This window comes from Bos grunniens, chromosome 18 (assembly GCF_055505025.1).
Source record: "Bos grunniens cultivar Pamir isolate PY7600 chromosome 18, Bosgru_T2T1.0, whole genome shotgun sequence".
Classification (NCBI taxonomy): Eukaryota; Metazoa; Chordata; class Mammalia; order Artiodactyla; family Bovidae; genus Bos; species Bos grunniens.
In genome coordinates this window covers 55516353-55536805 of record NC_141182.1, presented here as the reverse complement: position 1 = coordinate 55536805, position 20453 = coordinate 55516353, and the positions used below count along the sequence as shown (strand labels likewise).

The 20453-nt window shown below is 50.9% G+C and overlaps 1 protein-coding gene across 5 annotated transcripts in view; it reads right to left on the bottom strand.

Moving 5' to 3' along the window:
• The window catches only part of SULT2B1 (sulfotransferase family 2B member 1), an 84345-nt gene that overhangs the window by 23242 nt on the left and 40650 nt on the right, over window positions 1-20453 (bottom strand). The window contains exon 1 of one of the 5 annotated variants that reach the window (XM_086353421.1): window positions 11765-11949. The exons of 3 other annotated variants lie outside the window; for them this stretch is intronic. In XM_086353421.1, the coding sequence (XP_086209547.1) occupies window positions 11765-11835 (71 nt within the window). In that variant the 5' untranslated portion in view covers window positions 11836-11949. Of the gene's footprint in view, window positions 1-11764; window positions 11950-20453 lie in introns of those variants that run through there. One more of the 5 variants, XM_086353426.1, reaches the window with a different exon arrangement.

Genomic DNA, 20453 nt, shown 5'->3' with positions numbered 1-20453 from the left:
ATGGTTACACAAATCTATATATGTGTTAAAATTCATAGAGCTATACACTCCCCCCAGTACAAAAATCAATTTTACTGATTGACTTAAAAAAAAAAAAAACCCTCTTTATATAAATACTTAACCCCCACTGGCCATTATTATCACAAGACACCCTCTTGGCCAGCGTCCCTCTTGGCGACACAGGGCTGTGCAGCAATGCAACTCCGGCCTACCTTATAGGCCTCCCTTGGATCTGCTGTGTGACCTGAAGTCACTCTCAAACCCTCTCTGGTCTCACTTGAAGAATGAGCAGGGATGGGGGCAGAGACCAGGGGCCTCTTTCCCAGGGACCCACCTCCCAGTCTGATGTCCAAAGAGCACTTCCCATGTAGGGAGCTTTAGGCCTTTTGCCTGCAATGAGGCAAATTCATTCATTCAGCCCACAGGTATTTTATTGAATCCCTGGTATGTGCTAGGGGGATACAAAAGTGAGTGCAACTGATAAAAAAAAAAAAAAAAAAAACTCTATCGCAGTTTACGTTTGAATGAACAATAAAATTAACCCAATATGTTTTAAATGTAGTGTATGGGATGGTGATGGGGTTAAAATGAAGCCGGTGGGGGAAAGGAAGCGTCTGGGATTGGAAGGGTTTGTAATTTGAGATCGATGGAGTCAGGGGAGGTCTCTCTCGGAGGAGGCGACTTTTGAGCAGACCTGCAGGAGGCGAGGGGAGAGCCTAGTGTGGGTACCAGAGGGAATCCTGGGTGCAAAGGAAGCGGGCGAGGGCAGGCTACTGGGACTCTGGAGGCTGGTGGGAGGGGAACTCTCCCACCCGCTCTGCCCCCGACTCCCGGGCTTCCAAGCACGCGATGCGGCTGCAAGGGGAGTATTTCCGCCTTTCCGCAGCGCGGTGCTGCTGACTCACAGCGGGTGCCTGCTGCGGTCAACTCGCCTGCCTGTCTGGGGAGAGCGGTGCCAAGGCTCCTCCAGCCTGAGCTGGGTTCAGTGCGCCTCAGTCCCAGGACACCCTGTGCAGTGGCAGCCGCCCTCCTTTGCCTGGACTGTTCTCTCCCTTTCCCCTCCCGAAATTCCTCCGCTTGGAGCCCATCTGGGGCACGCGCCCGCGTCTCCTCCGGCCACCTCCACCTCCGTGGGATGACTCACGCCTTGGCCAGAGCTCAGAGAAGCGGGCTCTTCCCCTCTGCTGCTGTGGGCTGCGGCAGGCAGCCGGGGAGATGGGATCAGAGTAACCTCTTTGGGAGATCATTTGGCAACATTTGTCTTACACAAGCCACCTCCCGCTCAAGCCGACCTGGTCGATGTGCTTTTTCACCCCGGCGGCATCCTGTTTGCTTCTTTCACAGCCCTTTTAATACTTAGTTACTATTTTCTTTGTCTAGTAGTAGAGCTACACGGGAACAGAAAGCCTGCGTCTCCCATGTCCCACCTCCAAGAACCAGCATCAGGCAAGCGGCACTCCATTATATTTGTTGGAGGCACAAATGAATGTGACTTCCAGAAATTTATGAGATGGGTGCCCTTGAAGTGAGGTGGTGTTGTAGGTACCAAAGTACTAATTGCAACATTGTTTATAAGAGGTATAAACATGCTGTTCTTTGAACAAGAGAACTGGTTAAATAAATCAGAACTGGGTGAATAAATCACTGGCCGGCATACGTTGGAATCCAGCCACTGGAAAGGAGGCGTTTATGTTTTGATAGGGATTTGGACTACACATGTATTTCTCAAAATGGCACACTTAATAGATTTGTGCAGTGTACTGTATATAAACATCATCTATTTTCAAAAAGCCCAAAAACAAGTATTGAAATCTATTTCATAATATGCAGCCTGGAATGCTTAAGGTGAAGTGTTCCTACATCTGCAGTTTACTCCTCGGAAATGCATCACCAATAATTGCTGGATGGATAGAAGGATGCACAGATATATGATTAAACAAGTATAGTAAAACTAGGGGTAGTGGATATAGAGCAGGTGTGCCATGGATGCATCCTTCAAAGTTTTTATATATCTTGAAATTATCATAATAAAAGGTCGGAGGAGTCAGGAGATGGCATTTATTTGGGAAGATGTCTGAGATATTGCAGAGAGTGAAAAGACTGAAGGGCAGAGCCAGAAATAAAAGTGTCTTGCTGCTGCTGCTGCTGCTAAGTCACTTCAGTCGTGTCCGACTCTGTGCAACCCCATAGACGGCAGCCCACCAGGCTCCCCTGTCCCTGGGATTCTCCAGGCAAGAACACTGGAGTGGGTTGCCATTTCCTTCTCCAATGCATGAAAATGAAAAGTGAAAGTGAAGTCACTCAGTCGTGTCTGACTCTCCAAGACCCCCTGGACTGCAGCCCACCAGGCTCCTCCGCCCATGGGATTTTCCAGGCAAGAGTGCTGGAGTGGGTTGCCACTGTCTTCTCCGAAAAGTGTCTTAATTATGTTTAAAAACTAAGTAAGTGGGACTTTCTGGGTGGTCCAGTGGTCAAGATTCTGCTGTTCCATTGCAGGGGTCATGGGTTCCATCCATCTTTGGGGAACTAGGATCCAGCAGCCAAAAATAAATAAATAAAAAATTTAAAATAAACAGTAACAAGTAAGTAAGTGAAGACAAGATACGCACTTAGAAATCTTCTGGCAGTAGAGCAGTAAAAGTGCTTACTCGGGGGATGGGTCTGGGGGGGCTGTGAGAACTAGATTTTTCCATTTTATGTCTTTGCACATCTTGAATTCTGAATTGTGAGCGTGGCAGCTGTGGCTGCCAGGTGCTCGCCCTCTGCCCCAGGGCTGGTGGGATCAGCGAGATGTCTCCAGAGACTTGGGAGTCAGGGGTGGAGGATGGCAGAGCCCAGACCTGGCATCACGTGACCAGGACAGCGTGCCTGGGGTGAAATATGAGCTTGAAATGAACTTCAATGGGTGGGTGGGGACGAGGGAGAGGCCAGGGGCGGGGGAGGGGAGTTTAAGTCCCCTAGACCGCCTGGATATAGCACAGGGGTCTTTTTCCTTTTTTTTTTTTAAGAAAATCTAATTAGGAAAATAAATTTTTGGCTCGTATCTCTGTATCTATTGATCATCTGGGTTTATTAATAAGTTATATGTATTTATTATCCTCTCAGTCTGTTAATAAGGTAATGGCCTCCCCCAACGCTGCCATGCCAGCTTCAGGGGCCCCCTGTATTACCAGCTTGATGCGAAACCTAACCATCCTTACAGAAGTACGTGCCGTCCTGGTCACTGCATGGGCACTGAGATTTCTCCTCTGCTGCCCTTCATCCTCCTTCTAAACAATATTGATATCAGACTTTACACCTTCCTCTGCATCTTGCTGATTTTTTATTATGGCAATCTTTTCAAATCTGTAGCCATCTCCTTTTTAAAAATAGTTGCCAGACCATTATTTACAATTGCCGAGGTAGAGAAGCCACCAAAGTATCCATCAACAGATGAATGGATAGAGAAGATATGATATATATATGGAATATACATGTGAAATATATATGAAATATATATGATATATGAAATATATATGGGATATATTTTAAATATACACATGGAATATATAGAGAATATATATATGGAATATATATGAAATATATATATGGTATTTATATATGGAATATATATATGCGGAATACTACTCGGCCATAAAAAAGGAAACTTTTGCCAAAATGACAACATGAATGGACCTGGAGGGCATTATGTTGAGTGGAATAAGTCTGACACAGAAAGACAAATACTGTAGATATCACTTATATATGGAATCTCAAAAATACAACAAACTAGTGAATAAAACAGAAAACAGCAGACTCATGGACACAGATAACAAACCAGTGGTTAGCAGTGGGGAGAGGGAAGAAGGGAGGGGCAACACAGGGGGAGGGAATTTTTTTAAGGGTTATTGGTTGAGATTGACATATATGCACTGCTATGTATAAAACAGATAACTAATGAGGACCTGCTGTGTAGCCCAGGGAACTCCACTCAGGGCTCTGTGCTGACCTAAATGGGAAGGAAATCCAAAAAAGAGTGGCTATATGTATACATATAGCTGATTTACTTTGCTGTACAGTAGAAACTAATATAACACTGTAAAGCAACTGAATTTCAATAAAAATAAAATAAATTTAAAAAAATGATAAAAGAGTTATTATGGGATTTTATGAAGTTGTGTGTGAAAGTTTTGAAAATTATAGAATTTAAAGAATCTTTCATCCAATAAAAAACATTTTTCATAGCTGCAAGACAGACATCCCATTTCCACCTTTTAGACATTATTTTCCTGTTGAGGAAAACTCCTAATTTGGTTTTTCATGTTTTCAATTATTTTAATGATATGTGGAAATTATTATCGCCGAAAGTTTTGGAATCATTATTTTTCTGCTCACGAAAAATAACGTATAGGACATTTGGAAGATACAAAAAATAATAGAGAAGAAAATAAATATCACTGGCAATTCCCCTACTTAGAAACAAATGACTTTGTTTCTCGAAACCTCTTCATTTCAAGTGAGGTTTGACAAATGCATAATACCTCCAAGTAATCTAAATCTCCATCACAATACACTTAAAAATTTTCTTTGGCCATGCTGTGCAGTATAGCATGTGGAATCTTAGTTCCCTGACCAGAGGCTGAACCCACAGCCCCTGCATTGGAAGCACAGTCTTAACCACTAGACCACCAGGAAAGTCCGGTTATCATGATACAAAATAGTTCATCACCCCAGAAAACTTCCTCTTCCCAATTAGCCCCCTCCCAAGGCTACAGTGTTCTGAGTTTTTCCATCATAAATTGACTTGGCTTGTCTTGGACCTTCTAGAGCTAACAACATATAGAAAGTACTCTGGCATCTGACTTTTGCTGCTGTTGCTCAGCTGCTCAGTCATGTCCGACTCTTTGCGACCCCGTGGACTGCAGCAGCCAGGTTGCCCTGCCCTTCCCTGCCTCCCGGAGTTCGCTCAAATCCAGGTCCATCGAGTCGGTGAGGCTATCTAATCATCTCTTGCTCTGCTGCCTGCCTCTCCTTTTGCCTTCAGTCTTTCCCAGCATCAGGGTCTTTTCCAATGATTGGAAGGACTCATGCTGAAGCTGAGACTGTAATACTTTGGGCACCTGATGTGAAGAGCCAACTCACTGGCACCTGACTTTGCTTAACATAATACTCTTTGATATGCATCCTTGTATAAACATAAATGTACATTACGTATAGAGTTTGTTCCTTTTTATGGCTGAGTAGAATTTGACGGTATGAATAGATTACGGCGTGTTGCCTCCTTCTCCTCTTCATGGCTGTTTCCAGCTTCGGCTAGGGCCCATAGACCCACTGGAACCATCCTTCGCCTGTGTGTGGAACCCGCATTCTCATTTCTCTTGGGCTACTTATTTAGTAGCAACGGAATGGCTAGGGCATCATACGCTTTGCATTGTAGTAACTATAGATTTTGAAATCTGATAAGGTCAATTCTTCCTCCTCATTCCTTTTTTTTCTTCCCTTGGCTCTCCTTGCACATTTAAAATCTGTGCATACTTTTCAACGACTTTTTGATTATTGCTTTGATGATGGTGAGAGAGGACAATCTAGCTCTATCTGTGGATTGCTCTCTTCAAAATCTCAGTGTTCTTTGTACAGCATCCCTGGTTCTGTCCTTCGAAGCCCAGCAGATTCTTTGTGGGCTCGTTGACCTGCGCTGCCCCCCCTTCCACTGGGTCCCCACACCAGCACAGCCAGGGTTATTCTGCTCCCAGCATCAAGTTCAGTTTGTTCCCTACACACTTCATGCTCCACCACACCACTGGAACTCTGCTGTGCCTTTAGCCTAAAGGCTAATAATATTTCAGGTATATTGGGTTAAATAAAATACATACTTAAAATTGGGTTTCCCAGGTGGTGCTGGTGGTAAAGAACCCTCCTGCCAAGGCAGGAGACATAAAAGATGCGGGTTTGATCCCTAGGTCGGGAAGATCCCCTGGAGGAAAGCATGGCAACCCACTCCAGTGTTCTTGCCTGGAGAATTCCACGGATAGAGGGGCCTGGAAGGCTACAGTCCATGGGGTCACAAAGAGCTGGACACGACTGAAGCGACACAGCAACATGCTTAAAATTAATTTCACCTGTTTCTTTTACTTTTTTTTTTTTTTGTGGGACTAAGAACATGTTTACCAGGGGAGCTTGGGTTATGTATCTATGGGCAGTGTTGGTCTGGAGGGTGGTCAGACCACAGACTCATTGAGCCTATTGGAGGTAGACCAGCTCCCCTCCCAAGGTGCTGGCCACAGAGGGGTAGCCCCTCCCTCTAGTTCAAAGCCCCCCTCTGATCTCTTTTTCTAGCATGGAGATAAAGAGCAATACCTCTAGAACAAATCCCAGATGTATGAGTCCTCTCTGGGACCTCAGTTTTCCCATCTGTAAAATGGGAACCCTGACACCACCACCCTCAGAAGGCTGTTGTGAAAATGGGAAAGGTTCACCCACACAAAGCTCCGAGCACAAGCCTGGCGCGTGGCCAGTGTTTAGGAAGGTCATAATTATTACCATCTTTCACCCCGTCCCCTCCCTTTTTGGCACCTGGTCTCCTGGCTCAGAAGTGGTCACGGGAATCCAAGAAAGAGGAAGGAAAACCCTGTGATCCCTGACTCAGCAGAGAACGGCGAGTCTAGCCAGTCCCGGGGCATCACCCATTTCGCGGATGCGGAGCCCCCAGGAGGATCCTGTGTGCCCAGTGTGTTCCATCTGGTGGGTGACCCGGGCCAGATTGGAACTCAGGACTGCCTTCCTGCGGGCTGCGTGACTCCTGATACAGGCATTCCTGTCTGCGAGGGCAGAGTCCTCAGGGGCACTGGTCCAGGTACCCCCACAAGTAGCTGGCCACACCTCTGCTAGACCCTCTGATTCAGACCTCCCAGCAAGACAAGGGCCTGTTTTTTCTTGGCTGCGCTGGGCCTTAGCTGTGGCACGCAGAAGCTTTAGCTGCAGCACGCAAACTCAGTTGTGGCATGTGGGATCGAGTTCCCTGACCAGGGATCAAACCCAGGGCCCCTGCACTGGGGGTCTGGAGTCTTAGTCACTGGATCACCAGGGAAGTCCTCAGGGTATCCCTTCTTGTCTTGGCGTTTGATAACACTGATGGTCCACCAGGGCCCACTCTGCCTCCCCTAGAGCCTACCTTCAGCAAACTGGGCTTCTCTCATTCTTTCCAAGTGGGACCTGGTTGCTCCCACTTCCTGATCCCTGCGAAGGACCTCAGCCACAGGTGGTATGCAGGCCTGCCTCCCACCACCCCTTCCCTGGCCTCTAGAGAGCAAGTGGAGACCGAAACACTTCCTTCCCTCCCCTCTCCCAGCCTGCGTCCTTTGCGGTGGGTGGTGGGGAGAAGGGAAGGTAGGAGCTAGGGGCTGTGAGCATCTTTCTCCAGTTCTTCACAGGGCATCTGATTTATTCATGGAGGTCCAGAACCCCACCTCCTCTCTGCCTGCTCAAATTCCACCCAGGCAACAAGTTCAAGGTTTGATTACGTGTTTACTGCCTTTAAAATATTTTGGAGGGGGCTGTCCTGCACAGCATGCGGGATCTTAGTTCCAGAGACCAGAGATCAAACCCTTGCCCCCTGCAGTGGAAGCACAGAGTCTCAACCACTGGACCACCAGGGAAGTTTCCCTGTTTATTGCCTTTAGTTTTAACGGCCCCCTTCCCCTTGGGAAAAGCGGCCCCCTTCCCCTTGGGAAAAGCGGCCCCCTTCCCCTTGGGAAAAGCAGCTCAGTGACTGGCAGAGCCAAAGTCGAAGTCCTAAAATCATCCTAGTAGCTTGGCCCTCCCCAAGGAAGGAGGAGCCAGGGCTGTAAAAGCTGGGTTGGTGACCTCAGAGGGTGAGATCTGAAAGGACCTTGCTTGGGGTTCTCCAAGATCAGAGGGAGGAGGGGAGGGGAGGGGTGCAGCAAGCACAGGTCCATATGCCCACGAGGCTTCCGGCCTTGACCTTGGGAAAGGGCTGGTCAAGGTGCAGCCCAGCGCACAGCATTTTCCAGGAAACGCAGCACTGTATCTACTAAGCCTCCCGTCTGGGCAGGGCTGTCTCGCAGATCCACCTGCTTCCTCATCTTGCTTATTCCCAAATTCCTTTTGTAACTGCCCACCCCTTCCAGGGCGTGATAGAGTCAGGCTGTACATGTCCTGACTACACCTTGCTTGACAGCTCTGTGACCCTGGACAAGTCACTCAACCTCTCTGAGCCTCAGTGGCCTTCATCATAAATAGAATGCTCATAGTTAATCATTCACATGGCTTAATCTCAACCGGTTGTTGTGGATTGAACGAGATAATGGGTGGAAGATACTCAGCAAAGTGATATTAAAAAGATTCTCTAGGGATTACCATCCTCTGGTCTTGTCTCTGCATCATCTCTGCCTCCTGAAACTTAGCATAATTGCCTGGGTTTTGCTTTTACCTCTTCCTTCTAACTTCATCCTCTTAAAATTTAGTTTTGCCCTTTCTAGTCCGCTGGTAAACTATAATTTGTAATGTGTGTGTATGTGTATGTATATGTGTTACTCATTCGTGTCCGACTCTTTTCGACCCCACGGACTATAGCCGCCAGGCTCCTCTGTCCATGGGATTCCCCAGGCAAGAATACTGGATGGGTTGCCATTTCCTCCTCTGGGGGATCTTCCTGACCCAGGGATCGAACCTGAGTCTCCTGCATTGCAGGCGGATTCTTTATCATCTGAACCACTGGGACATTCCAAACAGTAAGCCTCGGGGCTCCTCCTTGTATCATTGGCCTCCCCCTTCAACCACCCTGAATTAAATCCTTACCAGTCATTTTTTTTAAAATTGGACTTAAAAAAAAAAAAACAACCTACTGTGTGTTTTTGTTTGTTTGGGTTTTTGGTCGCACTGTGCAGCAGGTGAAATCTTAGTTCCCCAATCCAGGATCGGACCCACATCCTTTGACTTAGAAGAGAGGAACCTTAACCAGTGAACCGCCAGGGAAGTCCCAGTCAATTGTTATGCCTGTATCAAAAAATGATGCATGGCATAGCTTTCCTGGCTTAGGTTAGGGGGGAGCTTAAAAATGGAAGTGAGCTGTAGTCAGTTCTTGGGAGTCACTGCTAGCCCTTGACGTTGAAAGTCATTCACGTCACTTCCAACAGCCACTGTCCTTTTTCTCCAGTCTCCTCCCCTGCATGCCCCGCCCCTCCTCACCTGTCTTCCAACCCTGAGTCATCCTGCCAGCACCAGCTCCAAGCTTGCCTCATCTCTCCTCCATTCATTCCTTGACATCATTCTCAGAGCCTTCGCAGGGCGCCCCCGCCCCGACCCCGCCCCCAGCAGAGGATGGCAGAGGACAGACAACTCCATCCCTGTCTCTGGACCAGTCCACCTTTGAGTACCATGGCACATGTTTGAAGCCAGAAGTATGATCAGGAAACCTACCTATAGGGGCCAAGAGTCTTAAATCGGGTGGGGATTTTGCCAGGTGAAGAAGCAAGGTCATTTCAGGAGCAAAGGTCTGAAAGTGTGAGATCTGGGTCAGACAGGATGTGGAAGCTGTCAGGTGAGGCCCAGGTAGCCAGGAAGGTGGAAGATGGAGCTGGGGGAGAGGTGTGTGCAGAGAGGCACTCTCACAGAGGGAGCATGGGCAGCGGCGGGACCCCAGCCTCACTCCCCCATTTTAAGCCAGAGCAGCTCCATTTTGATCTCTATTGCGTATTTCGGCTTGGACATAAGATTTCTCCTGGACAAAGGAATCTGTGTCTTATAAAGCTTTAGGAAACTATTGCTGTGGGTGCTAGGGATTCAAGAAAGGCGCTTGAGCCGGGGCAATGGTCAGCGGGTAGGTGTAGAGACCTCTGAGAATCTCTGCAGAGGAAACCATATATGCAAAGGCACTGGGGCAGGGAAGAGTGAGGTGTAAGCAGGGAATTTGAAATGCTGGGGTAGCCGGAGTACAAGTGAGGGTGGGGACTGACCTGGAGAGGCCAGGGTGCAGGGCTCTGGAGGGCCTTGGGACTGGGAGGAGTGGAGGGGCCACTCTGGGAAAGACTAGAGGCAGGGAGGCCAGGGTGAGGCTTGAGGGGCAGATGAGGTCAGAGCTGGGGCCATGCAAATGGAGAGAGTCGGGGAACAGGAGAGCAGGGCTGGGGAGTGAAGGGCCATGGGAGGGAGAGGAAGGAAAGGAGAAGGATGATGGCGGGGCGTGGTGTCTGGCCCGGGGACTGATGGGGGCCAGCCCTGAGCTGACAGCCTGGGACAGGGGCAGCTGTTGGGGAGCCACTGAGTTCCCACCCAACGCGGGGGATGTCATATGTCTGAGGGGTCTGCAGCGGGAGGTCCAAAAAGGATGGTGAGGGCCCTCGTGAGAAGCATTCTTATGGTCCAGGGGATTCCAGAAGCTCGTGGAAAAGAAGATTTTCAATCCTAAGGCCATTTCCCAAGGAGTTGCAGAATTCAGGTCTGTAAGTGTGTCATAGGTGAGGGTTATATATCCCCATTTCACAGATGAGGAAATTGAGGCTGGGAGAGGACAAATGACTGGGTCAAGTTCACTCACTGAGAAAGGGCTGGGGATTGTATGATCAACTGGCTGTGTGGGAGCAAAGTGGAGGGGGGCTGCCAGGGCCTGGTGGGAGGAAAGTCTTCCAGGTATGAGAACCCAGAAGGGGAACCTATTTATCTCGAGAGGGAGAAACTGCAGAACCCAGGGGACCCGGAGAAATGAATGCTGGAGGTTTCCTCAAACAGAGCTGGAAACCGCCCGGTGGCCACTCTCAGTCCGAGAGGCCCAGAGATGTTGCTAGGCTTGTCTATGTCACACAGCTATCGGAACTCAACTACTCCAGTCTCTGGAGTTTGGGGGAAATGGGGGCACAAGGGTGAGGGAGGGGAGGAGAAGAACCTGAAACAGTACAGCCAGGGGTGGCTGGAGGGGCTCCGGAGGCCAGGAGAGACTTGCCTGGCAGAGTGCAAGAAATCGAGGGTTGGGATCATCTAAACAGCTCGCTGCCTGCCCTCTTTGAGCCTCCGCTTTCTCCTCTGAGAAATGGAGCTGTGGGGGTATCACCGAGGCCCTTGAGGACAGGGTTAGATGGACAGGATTCAGTTAGCTTCTGGCTGCGTAATAATCATGGTCCCATTACTTTCCCTCTCAGCCTCAGTCTCCCCATCTGGAAAGTGGGGGACTATGAAAAGTGTCTGAGTCATGCCTGGGAACACAGGAGTCAGGCTTCCAAAGTGCTGAGAGCTCTGACCTAAGCACCCCCAGGAGGAGTCAGAGGCCCCTCCTCTGGGGCCCCAAGTCCCTCAGGACACAGCCTCGGACTCGGGCACTCAGCTGTATCTGTATCCAAGCCCGCTCACCTCTGCTCTCCCATCCTCCCCTAAACAGAGCAGAAACCCCTGGAGGGAAAGCACACCCACGTGAAGGGCTTCTGGGGGGTTGTCTGTGAGGAAAGCGGGGACAACAGGCCTTCCTGTTTCCCTGGCAACAACGGCGCACCAAGCCCCTGCTCTCCTCCGGTCCTACATTTGACACACAGGGAACCTGAGGCCCCGAGAGGGACAGGACACCCCAAGCATCTCAACAGGTGGCTCAGCACTGCCTGGGTCCGTGAATCCCCTCGCAGGAGGGACCTGCACCCCAGGGCGGCCGCGCCAGCCCCAGCCCGGCTGGTTCAGAGGCTCCGGGAGGCCCGGGCCTCCTCTGCAGAGGCCCCTGGTGCTTCCCCGCAGGCCACCTCCTCCAGGGGGCTCCCTGTGTGCTGCCCGCGGGTCTGGGCCTCACCTGATCGCCGAGATCTTTTTCTCATAGGGGTCCCATTTGGCCTGATTCCTGGGCTCGGCAGGCTCACCCATGGCAGGCGGGCGAGGCTGGGGAGAGGAGGACGCGCTGGGAGCAGACGGCTCGGGGACCAGGTGTGTGCAGCGGTGGCGTCTGCCACCCGGGGACCCGCCAGGTGCCTACCTCCACGCCCAAGGGGAGGGGCCGCATCCAGCCGGTTCTCCCAGCTGCTACCCACGCCTCCAACAGCGGGGAGAGGCCAGGAGGGAGCCACCCTTCTCTGAGGGTGGAGAGGAGAGGTGACAGGCACCTCCTGGGCACCGCTCCAGTGGCTGGGGACAGAGTCCAGGGGGTCACAGACAATGCCACACCGGAACCCTCTGTGCTGGTGGCTTGGGGCACGCTTGTGACCCTACACAACCTCAGTTTGCTCATCTGATCAAGGAGCTAGCCCCATCTCAGAGAGTTCATTCATTCCTTCATGCCTTTATTCATTCAAGAAATATTTATTGAGCGCCTCCTGTTTGCCAGGCGCTGTTGGAAGGGTTGGGACGCCGCTGGGAACCAGACAGACAGAAACTGCCCTTGTGGGCTGACATTTGCAAGGGGCACGCATAGAAACAGGATGAGATGCCACCAGGGCCAAAAGGAGAGAGACAGAGGCCACGGAGACAGGGTCAGAGACAACAAGAGACACGGAGAGACCGAGGGAGAGAGACAGAGACAGGGAGAAGCCAAGGGGGAGAGAGAAACACGGAGGCTCAGAGATGGTGGGAGGCACAAAGAGATACAGAGATGCAACAGATGACGGCCAGAGCTGGTTGGTGGAGGGAGCTGAAGCTCAGAGCTCCTGGTCTGACTCTCAGCTCCAACACCTCCCAGCTGTGCGGCCTGAAACCAGTCTCATCAGCCCCCTGGGCATCAGTCCTCTGCACGCCCCCCACCCACCCCGCGCAGCCCTAGCCCTATAAGTGATATCCACGTCATCAGGCTGTTGTGAGGACCGCATGAGACATTTCTCAAATGCTTCTTAAAGCGTCTGACACACAGGAGGCTCCGCAAAGCCCACGTCCCCCTTCTGCTCTCTCCCTCCCAAACCCAGCTCCTCCCCACCCACTGGTCTCCTGACCCCTCAGAGATTTGGCATCTGGCTGAGACGCCCAGTCTCCTCACCAGAAATGACTTCTTTTTACAGAAGTACCTTTTTGTAAAAAAATAATCTGAGCCACTAAGTCCAGAAAGAAAATAGGGATCCTTGGGATCCTCCTTTAACCAGCAGAGACAAACACCATGAACATTTTCGCAGTATCATTCTAGGAATTTCTTCTCATCTGTCTAGTATGTGCCAGAGAAATTTTGGTTGGATGAGTAAATACAAAAATATCATCATTTAAAACTCGACTGGGAATTCCCTGGCCTTCCAGTGGTTAAGACTTCCCCTTTCAATGCACGGGGTGCAGATTCCAGCTCTGGTCAGGGAACTAAGATCCCACATGCCTCCTGACCAAAAAAATCAAAACATAAAACAGAAGTGACTTGGTAACAAATTCAATGAAGACTTGAAACTGGGCGGGTGGTGGGGGAAGCCCTCTCTTTACTGACCAATTACAGTCTCCCATGTTTTGCATGTGGGACAAGTAATAGATGCAGCAGGGAGCTCAGAGAGGTGGAATGACTTGCACAGGGTCACACAGCATTGCACACCCTCACTCGGAAAACAGGCAGAAGACACATGTCCTGGGGCGTCACGCCCTCTCAGTTTACCTGCCCAAAGGCTCATCTCTAGGATGCTGTTAAGTGGGGAACCACCTCAACTGAGTTCAAATTCTGCCTTGGCCACTTTTTCTGGGGGTGGGGTGGGCATACCATACGGCTTGCGGGATTTTAGTTCCTGACCAGGGACTGAACCCGTGCCCTCGGCAGTGAAAACACAGAATCTTAACCACTGGGCGGCCAGGGAATTCCCACACCTCATTCACTTTCAGTATCAGCCTTGATGTTCCCATCTGTGAAAAGGGCTCCCTCAAAGGGAGGAGGGAAATCGAGAGGGCCTTCTCTCTCCTGGTCTGGGGCTGAGTGGGTTTCCCACACCACGATGGTAGGGGGTTGAGCGAGACACCCTGCTTGGCCCTCAGGCCTGGACTGCCTGGCCTTTGTTCTGCCTTCAATGACCCTTTGTTCTTAGCTCTGAAGAGGTGACAACCTTGCCCTGCCCTTCCCACGGGAACCTCTGCTGAACCCTGTCCCCAGGGCCCCCACAGAACCAGAGGGGGAGAGCATGCATGCCAGCCAGAAGCCTCAAGTTCTGGAAGAGAGGGAGAGTCTAGGGAAAATGGGGCGCCCCATCCTTAAAGGACACTGCGGGTGGGGAAACCGTGGGGGCGCAGCCCTGGGGGACCAGGAAATCCAGGAAGACCCTGTGAAAGTTTCAGGGAAGGAGTTTAAGGGAGAAGGCAGGCCTGGAGGCTGTGGCTGAGTGGGCAAGGGACCAGCCGCACAAGGGGTCCCAGGATGCAGAAAACACTCCCACCCCAGGGCCTTTGCACTTGCTCTTCCCCTGTCTGACATGCTCTTCCTCGACACCTGCGAGCTTCAACACCTCCCTTTATACAAGTCTGCCCGGTCTCACTTCCTCAGAGTCTGCCCCCCAACCTCTCCACCTCCCCCCGCCCCCACTTTTCCTGTTTTGCTTTTTTCCAAGTAGCGTTCATCACCACCCAACAGCCTCAGTGTTCTACTCTTTGGCCTGTTGACTGTCTCCTCCTCCGGCTGTCAACCCCATGAAGACAGGGCTGGTTATCTGTCTGTCCCCCGTTGTAGCCCAAGAGCGGTGCCTGGCAGAGCTCCTAGAATGTGGTAGGATGTTTGATAAATGCTGCGGGTGGAGTGTGTGAAAAGTCACAGGTGATAGGAATGGGTGACGGGTTGCAGTGCTACACAGAGGAGTTGGTTGAGTCCTTTCAGAACATGGGGATGGGGAGGTGGAAGGCTTGATCATAGAGGGTGAGGGGCCCAGACTCCTACGGAGGTGGCAAGAGGAACAGAAGACACCAGGATAGCATCTTACCCAGAGACAGGAGGTGAGGGGCAGGAATGGACATCACTGGTCAAACAGAAATGGAGGTGGGGGCACTTCAGCATCTGGGAACAGGGAAGAGACTTGGAAGGGGTTGGGAAGCAGAGAATGGGAAACCCAGTGCCAGCTTCTGGGGGATGGGTGGGCACTGGGAGGAATAGGATTATACAATCATCCATCTGATTGTCCATGTATCCATCCATCCATCTGTCCATCCACCCATCCATCCATCCATCCATCCATCCACCCATCCATCCATCTGTCCATCCACCCATCCATCCATCCAGCCATTCATCTGTCAATCCATCCATCTGTTCATCCGTCCATCCATCTGTCCATCTACCCATCCATCCATCCATCTGTTCATCCATCCATCCACCCATCCATCCATCTGTTCATCCAGCCAGCCATTCATCTGTCCGTCCATCCATCTGTTCATCCACCCATCCATCCATCTGTTCGTCCATCCATCCATCCGTCCATCCATCTGTCCATCTACCCATCCATCCATCCATCCATCCGTCCATCCATCCATCCATCCGTCCATCCATCCATCCATCCATCCATTCATCTGTTCATCCATCCATCCATCTGTTCATCCACCCATCCATCCATCTGTTCATCCATCCATCCATCCATCCATCTGTCCATCTACCCATCCATCCATCTATCTGTTCATCCGTCCATCCATCCATCCATCCATTCATCTGTTCATCCATCCATCCATCTGTTCATCCACCCATCCATCCATCTGACCATCTACCCATTCATCCATCTGTCTGTTCATCCATCCATCCATCCATCCATCCGTCCATCCATCTGTCCATCTATCCATTCATCTGTTCATCCACCCATCCATCCATCTGACCATCATCCATCCATCTGTCCATCCATCCATCCATCCATCCATTCATCTGTTCATCCATCCATCCATCTGTTCATCCACGCATCCATCCATCTGACCATTTACCCATCCATCCATCTGTCTGTTCATCCATTCATCTGTTCATCCACCCATCCATCCATCTGTTCATCCACCCATCCATTCATCTGACCACCTACCCATCCATCCATCCATCTGTTCATCTGTCCATCCATCCATCCATCCTTTCATCTGTTCATCCACCCATCCATCCATCTGACCATCTACCCATCCATCCATCTCTCTGTTCATCCATCCATCCATTCATCTGTCCATCCATCTGTCCATCTATCCATTCATCTGTTCATCCACCCATCCATCCATCTGACCATCTACCCATCCATCCATCCGTCTGTTCATCCATCCATCCATCCATCCATCTGTTCATCCATCCATCTGTTCATCCACCCATCCATCCATCTGACCATCTACCCATCCATCCATCCGTCTGTTCATCCATCCATCCATCCATCCATCTGTTCATCCATCCATCTGTTCATCCACCCATCCATCCATCTGACCACCTACCCATCCATCCATCCGTCTGTTCATCCATCCATCCATCCATCTGTTCATCCATCCATCCATCCGTCTGTTCATCCATCCATCCATCCAACCATCTACCCTCCATCCATTTATCTATCTATCCATTCATCCAGCTTCCATCCATCCCTCTCTCCAGTCAGCATCCACTTCTCTATCCATCCTCCAAACATCCATCCATCTCTTCCTCTGACTAAGACCAGGGGAGGCCTCCCCTGGATCAGGACCTGGCACTGGGTCCACAAACGGGACAGGTAAGTAGATATACCTTACAGCTGTGCTGTCCAACACAGGAGCCACAGGCCACATGTAGCTATTCAGCACTAGAAATGTGATGCCTGTGACCGAGGAAAGGAACATTTCCAGTTTCATTTCATTTTAATCACCTTAAATTTAACTTGAAAAACAGAAGCAAAAGATAAATAAATAAACAGAAGCAACATCATTCTTCTTAAATGCAGCATTAACACTTTGGGAAGACTGTATCTCACTTAACCCTTGGAGACAGGGCATCAAAATTGAGATAAAGCTCGTAAAGTATCTCATGGGTAATTTCTGTATTGATGATATGTTGAAATGATGATGTTTTGGATATATGAGATTAAACAAAACATATTTCTAAAATTAGCTTCATTCCTTTCTCTTTCCTAAAAGAATGTGGCTGCCAGAAAGTATAAAATGACACGCATAGCTAGCATACCCGTTGAATTGATTCTGCTGGCCTGGGGGACTTTCAGTCTACTTTGTATCCTGCCTGTAGATTCATCTCTTGAGGAGGAAGGGAGTGGTTTCCCAGGGGCAAGGATGGCCCAGTAGGGGAAACACACCAGGTGTGACCTGAGTGGACAAAGCAACCAGAGAGAGGGTCTGGCAAAGGCATAGAGGCTGGGGAGATGGCTGGGAGATATTTCTTCCTGTCCTAAGAGGGGACTTCCAGGGATAGCACACGTTCCTGGGTCCTGGGGTGGAAACCCACACCCAGCCCTGGGGGCTTAAAGGCAGCAGGGAGCTATGCCAGGTAGGGCTGGGCTGGTCAGGACATGCCCTCTGCCCTGTGAGCCCCTGAGAAGATGAACACATCACCTGCGTGCGTCACTGGACCTGGAGGGGACCCCCTTCCACCTCTGACCTCAGGGACTGAATGTGAAACGGTAGCAAAAAGTAGTCTTCCCGCCTGGGGCTGAGGGCAGAGATGGGAGCTCTCAAGCGTGCCACCCACCACCCCCCCTCCACACTCACACACACAGTCCTCCGGCCGCAATTCTATGGGTTCTCTCCAGACTCCCCCGGGGCCCCAGGAAGTCCCAGGATGTATCATTTTGCTCCTGGAGCTCAGACATGGGCAAAGGGAGGTCACTGGGTCATGAGGTCACGTTTCCACTGAATCCGGGCCACTGTCACCTCCAGAGCCTGACCTTTCCATTAAAAGTTAGTAATTGCTGGGAATTCTGGGAAAGCGGAAGACAGGCCAGCTCCGGCTGGGTTCTCCAGAGGGCAGAGGCTGGGGGCAGGGTTCCCAAATCCTCGAGGCTGATGAGGAAGTGGGCCGCTAGAGGGGCAGGGGGTGCGGAATCCTGGGTCTTGCGGGAGGAAGGGATGGGGGCTGGGGTTCCTGTGACCCAGACAGAGATGAAACTGGGACATCCGGACCTCGGGAAGGAGTGGGTCATGGGAGGCAGAGGGATGTCTTTGTCCCCAGGGCGACCAAGGGACCCTCCGCGAAGGAACGGAAGAATCAGGCTGGGAGGGGTGGGAAGACGGCAGGCAGCTGACACCTCAAAGCCGGCACGGCTCCCTGCCCCCAGCCCTCTAATCAGTGGGTCCATCTCGGGGTGTGCAGCATTGTAGAAACCTCCGTCTCTATTCCCCGCCCGGATTACTCCATCCCGGTGGACGAGCCTGCCCCAGGGCCGATACCGTAGACCGGGCTCCACCCCACACACTCACGTAGGCGCCCCTCCCGGAGCAGGGAGGGGGCTGGGCGAGGGCGGGGCCACACCTGTCCTCCTCTGGAAGAGTGGACGGCTGGGGGAACCCTGCCCCTGGGATCCTGGAATTGGACAGAGCCCTGGGGAAAGGATGCTCCAGGCGAGGAGGGAAGGCTGAAAACCTGCCTCTTTACCAACTGTCCGGTCTTAAAAGAAGAAACGGGGCGAGAAGGGACCCACGTATACAGAAAGCTGGGAATCCTGAGAGATCAAGCCTGGTGGTGACGCTGTGTAGGGAAACCCGGACTCCTGGGTCAGAGAGGAGGAGGTGAGGGATGGAGAGGTTAGGCTTCTGGTCCCTGAGGCTGGGCCAGACAGCGCCCAGTGAGCTTTCTGGGATGGGGTGTTGGCTATAAGAATCTGGGGTCCACAGGGGTGGGCTCAAGAACAAAGGCGCTGCCCCTCCCCCGCGATTTCCGGTGGGCCCTCCCAGCCTCATCCTCACCCCTCCTTAGGGCTCTCCTCGGCCAAGAGGCCAGAACCAGCCAAACCAGCTGTGCTAGCTGGGCATCCCCATGACCCCCTCCCCCTAAGGTGCTCCAGGGCGATGGCAGTGAGTAGGAGGGTGAGCAGGTGGGTGAGCGCCGGCTTACGTCCTAGAGATCAGGACGCCCCAGTTGCTGCCTCCTGCCTGCCCTGCTGCTCCAGCTGATCCCCGATCCTTCCATCATCCCACCCTGGGCAACTGGGGTTGGCACTTCCTCCTTGGCCTCACTCTCTCCCCAAACCTGCTCCACCGAACATCCGTCCTGCCCGTCCTGCTCCTTCTGTTCCATTCATTCATTCAGCAACTCCTACAGATCCCCGGTTCTGTGACAGACGCTGTTCCAGGCACTGGGTATACTGCTGCTGCTGCTCCTAAGTCACGTCAGTCGTGTCCGACTCTGTGCGACCCCATAGACGGCAGCCCACCAGGCTCCCCCGTCCCTGGGATTCTCCAGGCAAGAACACTGGAGTGGGTTGCCATTTCCTTCTCCAATTCATGAAAGTGAAAAGTGAAAGTGAAGTGGCTCAGTCGTGTCCCACTCCTAGCGACCCCATGGACTGCAGCCCACCAGGCTCCTCCGTCCATGGGATTTTCCAGGCAAGAGTACTGGAGTGGGTTGCAGGGCGCAAAAAATGAATAGTGACCCTACCTCCTAACCTCAGAACAAACACGGATCGGGAATTCCCTGGTGGTCCCATGGTTAGGACTCACTGCTTTCACTGCCAAGGGCCTGGGTTCAGTCCCTGACTGGAGAACTAAGATCACATAAGCCTGCAGGCTAAAAAAAGTAAATAAATAAATAAGTGACCTCAGACTAGCAAAAGGGACTTTGCACATATGTGATCAAGTTAAGGATTTGATATTAAAACATGTAGCTTGTATGCAAAATCACCAGTATTACACATTTGGTAGTTTGTAGCTTGCATATGCATATGTATCTTCTTATCAGAATGAAAAGCTGGACAAAACATAAAAAAAAGAAAGAAAATACCCCATCTCCAGGTCTTCGTGGGGAGGCAAGAGCTAAACTCTGATAAACAATAATTAGCAAACCCAGGTGGTCTCATCACATTCCTCCAGTGCTTTTCCATTAATTCACCCCAATGCTTAAGAACTCTGCCCCTCTTGTTTTAGCAGAATTGAATTCAATCTCTCCCCAATTGCAATAAACACAGTTACAATAGTCTTGAATAAAATCTTCCTTGCCAGTTGAAAAAAAAAAAAAAAAGTTAAGGATTTGAGGCGAGGAGGCGACCCTAGGTGATTTGGGTGGGCCTAATGTAATTTACTGAGCGCTGAAGAATTGATGCTTTTGAACTGTGGTGTTGGAGAAGACTCTTGAGGGTCTTTTGGACAATAAGGAGATCCAACCAGTCCATCCTAAAGGAAATCAGTCCTGAATATTTATTGGAAGGACTGATGCCGAAGCTGAAACTCCAATACTTTGGCCACCTGATGTGAGAAGTGACTCATTGGAAAAGACCCTGATGCTGGGAAAGATTGAGGGCAGGAGGAGAAGAGGACAACAGAGGATGAGATGGTTGGATGGCATCAGCGACTCAATGGACATGAGTTTGAGTAAGCTCAGGAAGTTGGCGATGGACAGGGAAGCCTGCAGTCTGTGGGGTCACAGAGTCAGACAAGACTTAGACTGAACAACAACAGCAAATGTAATT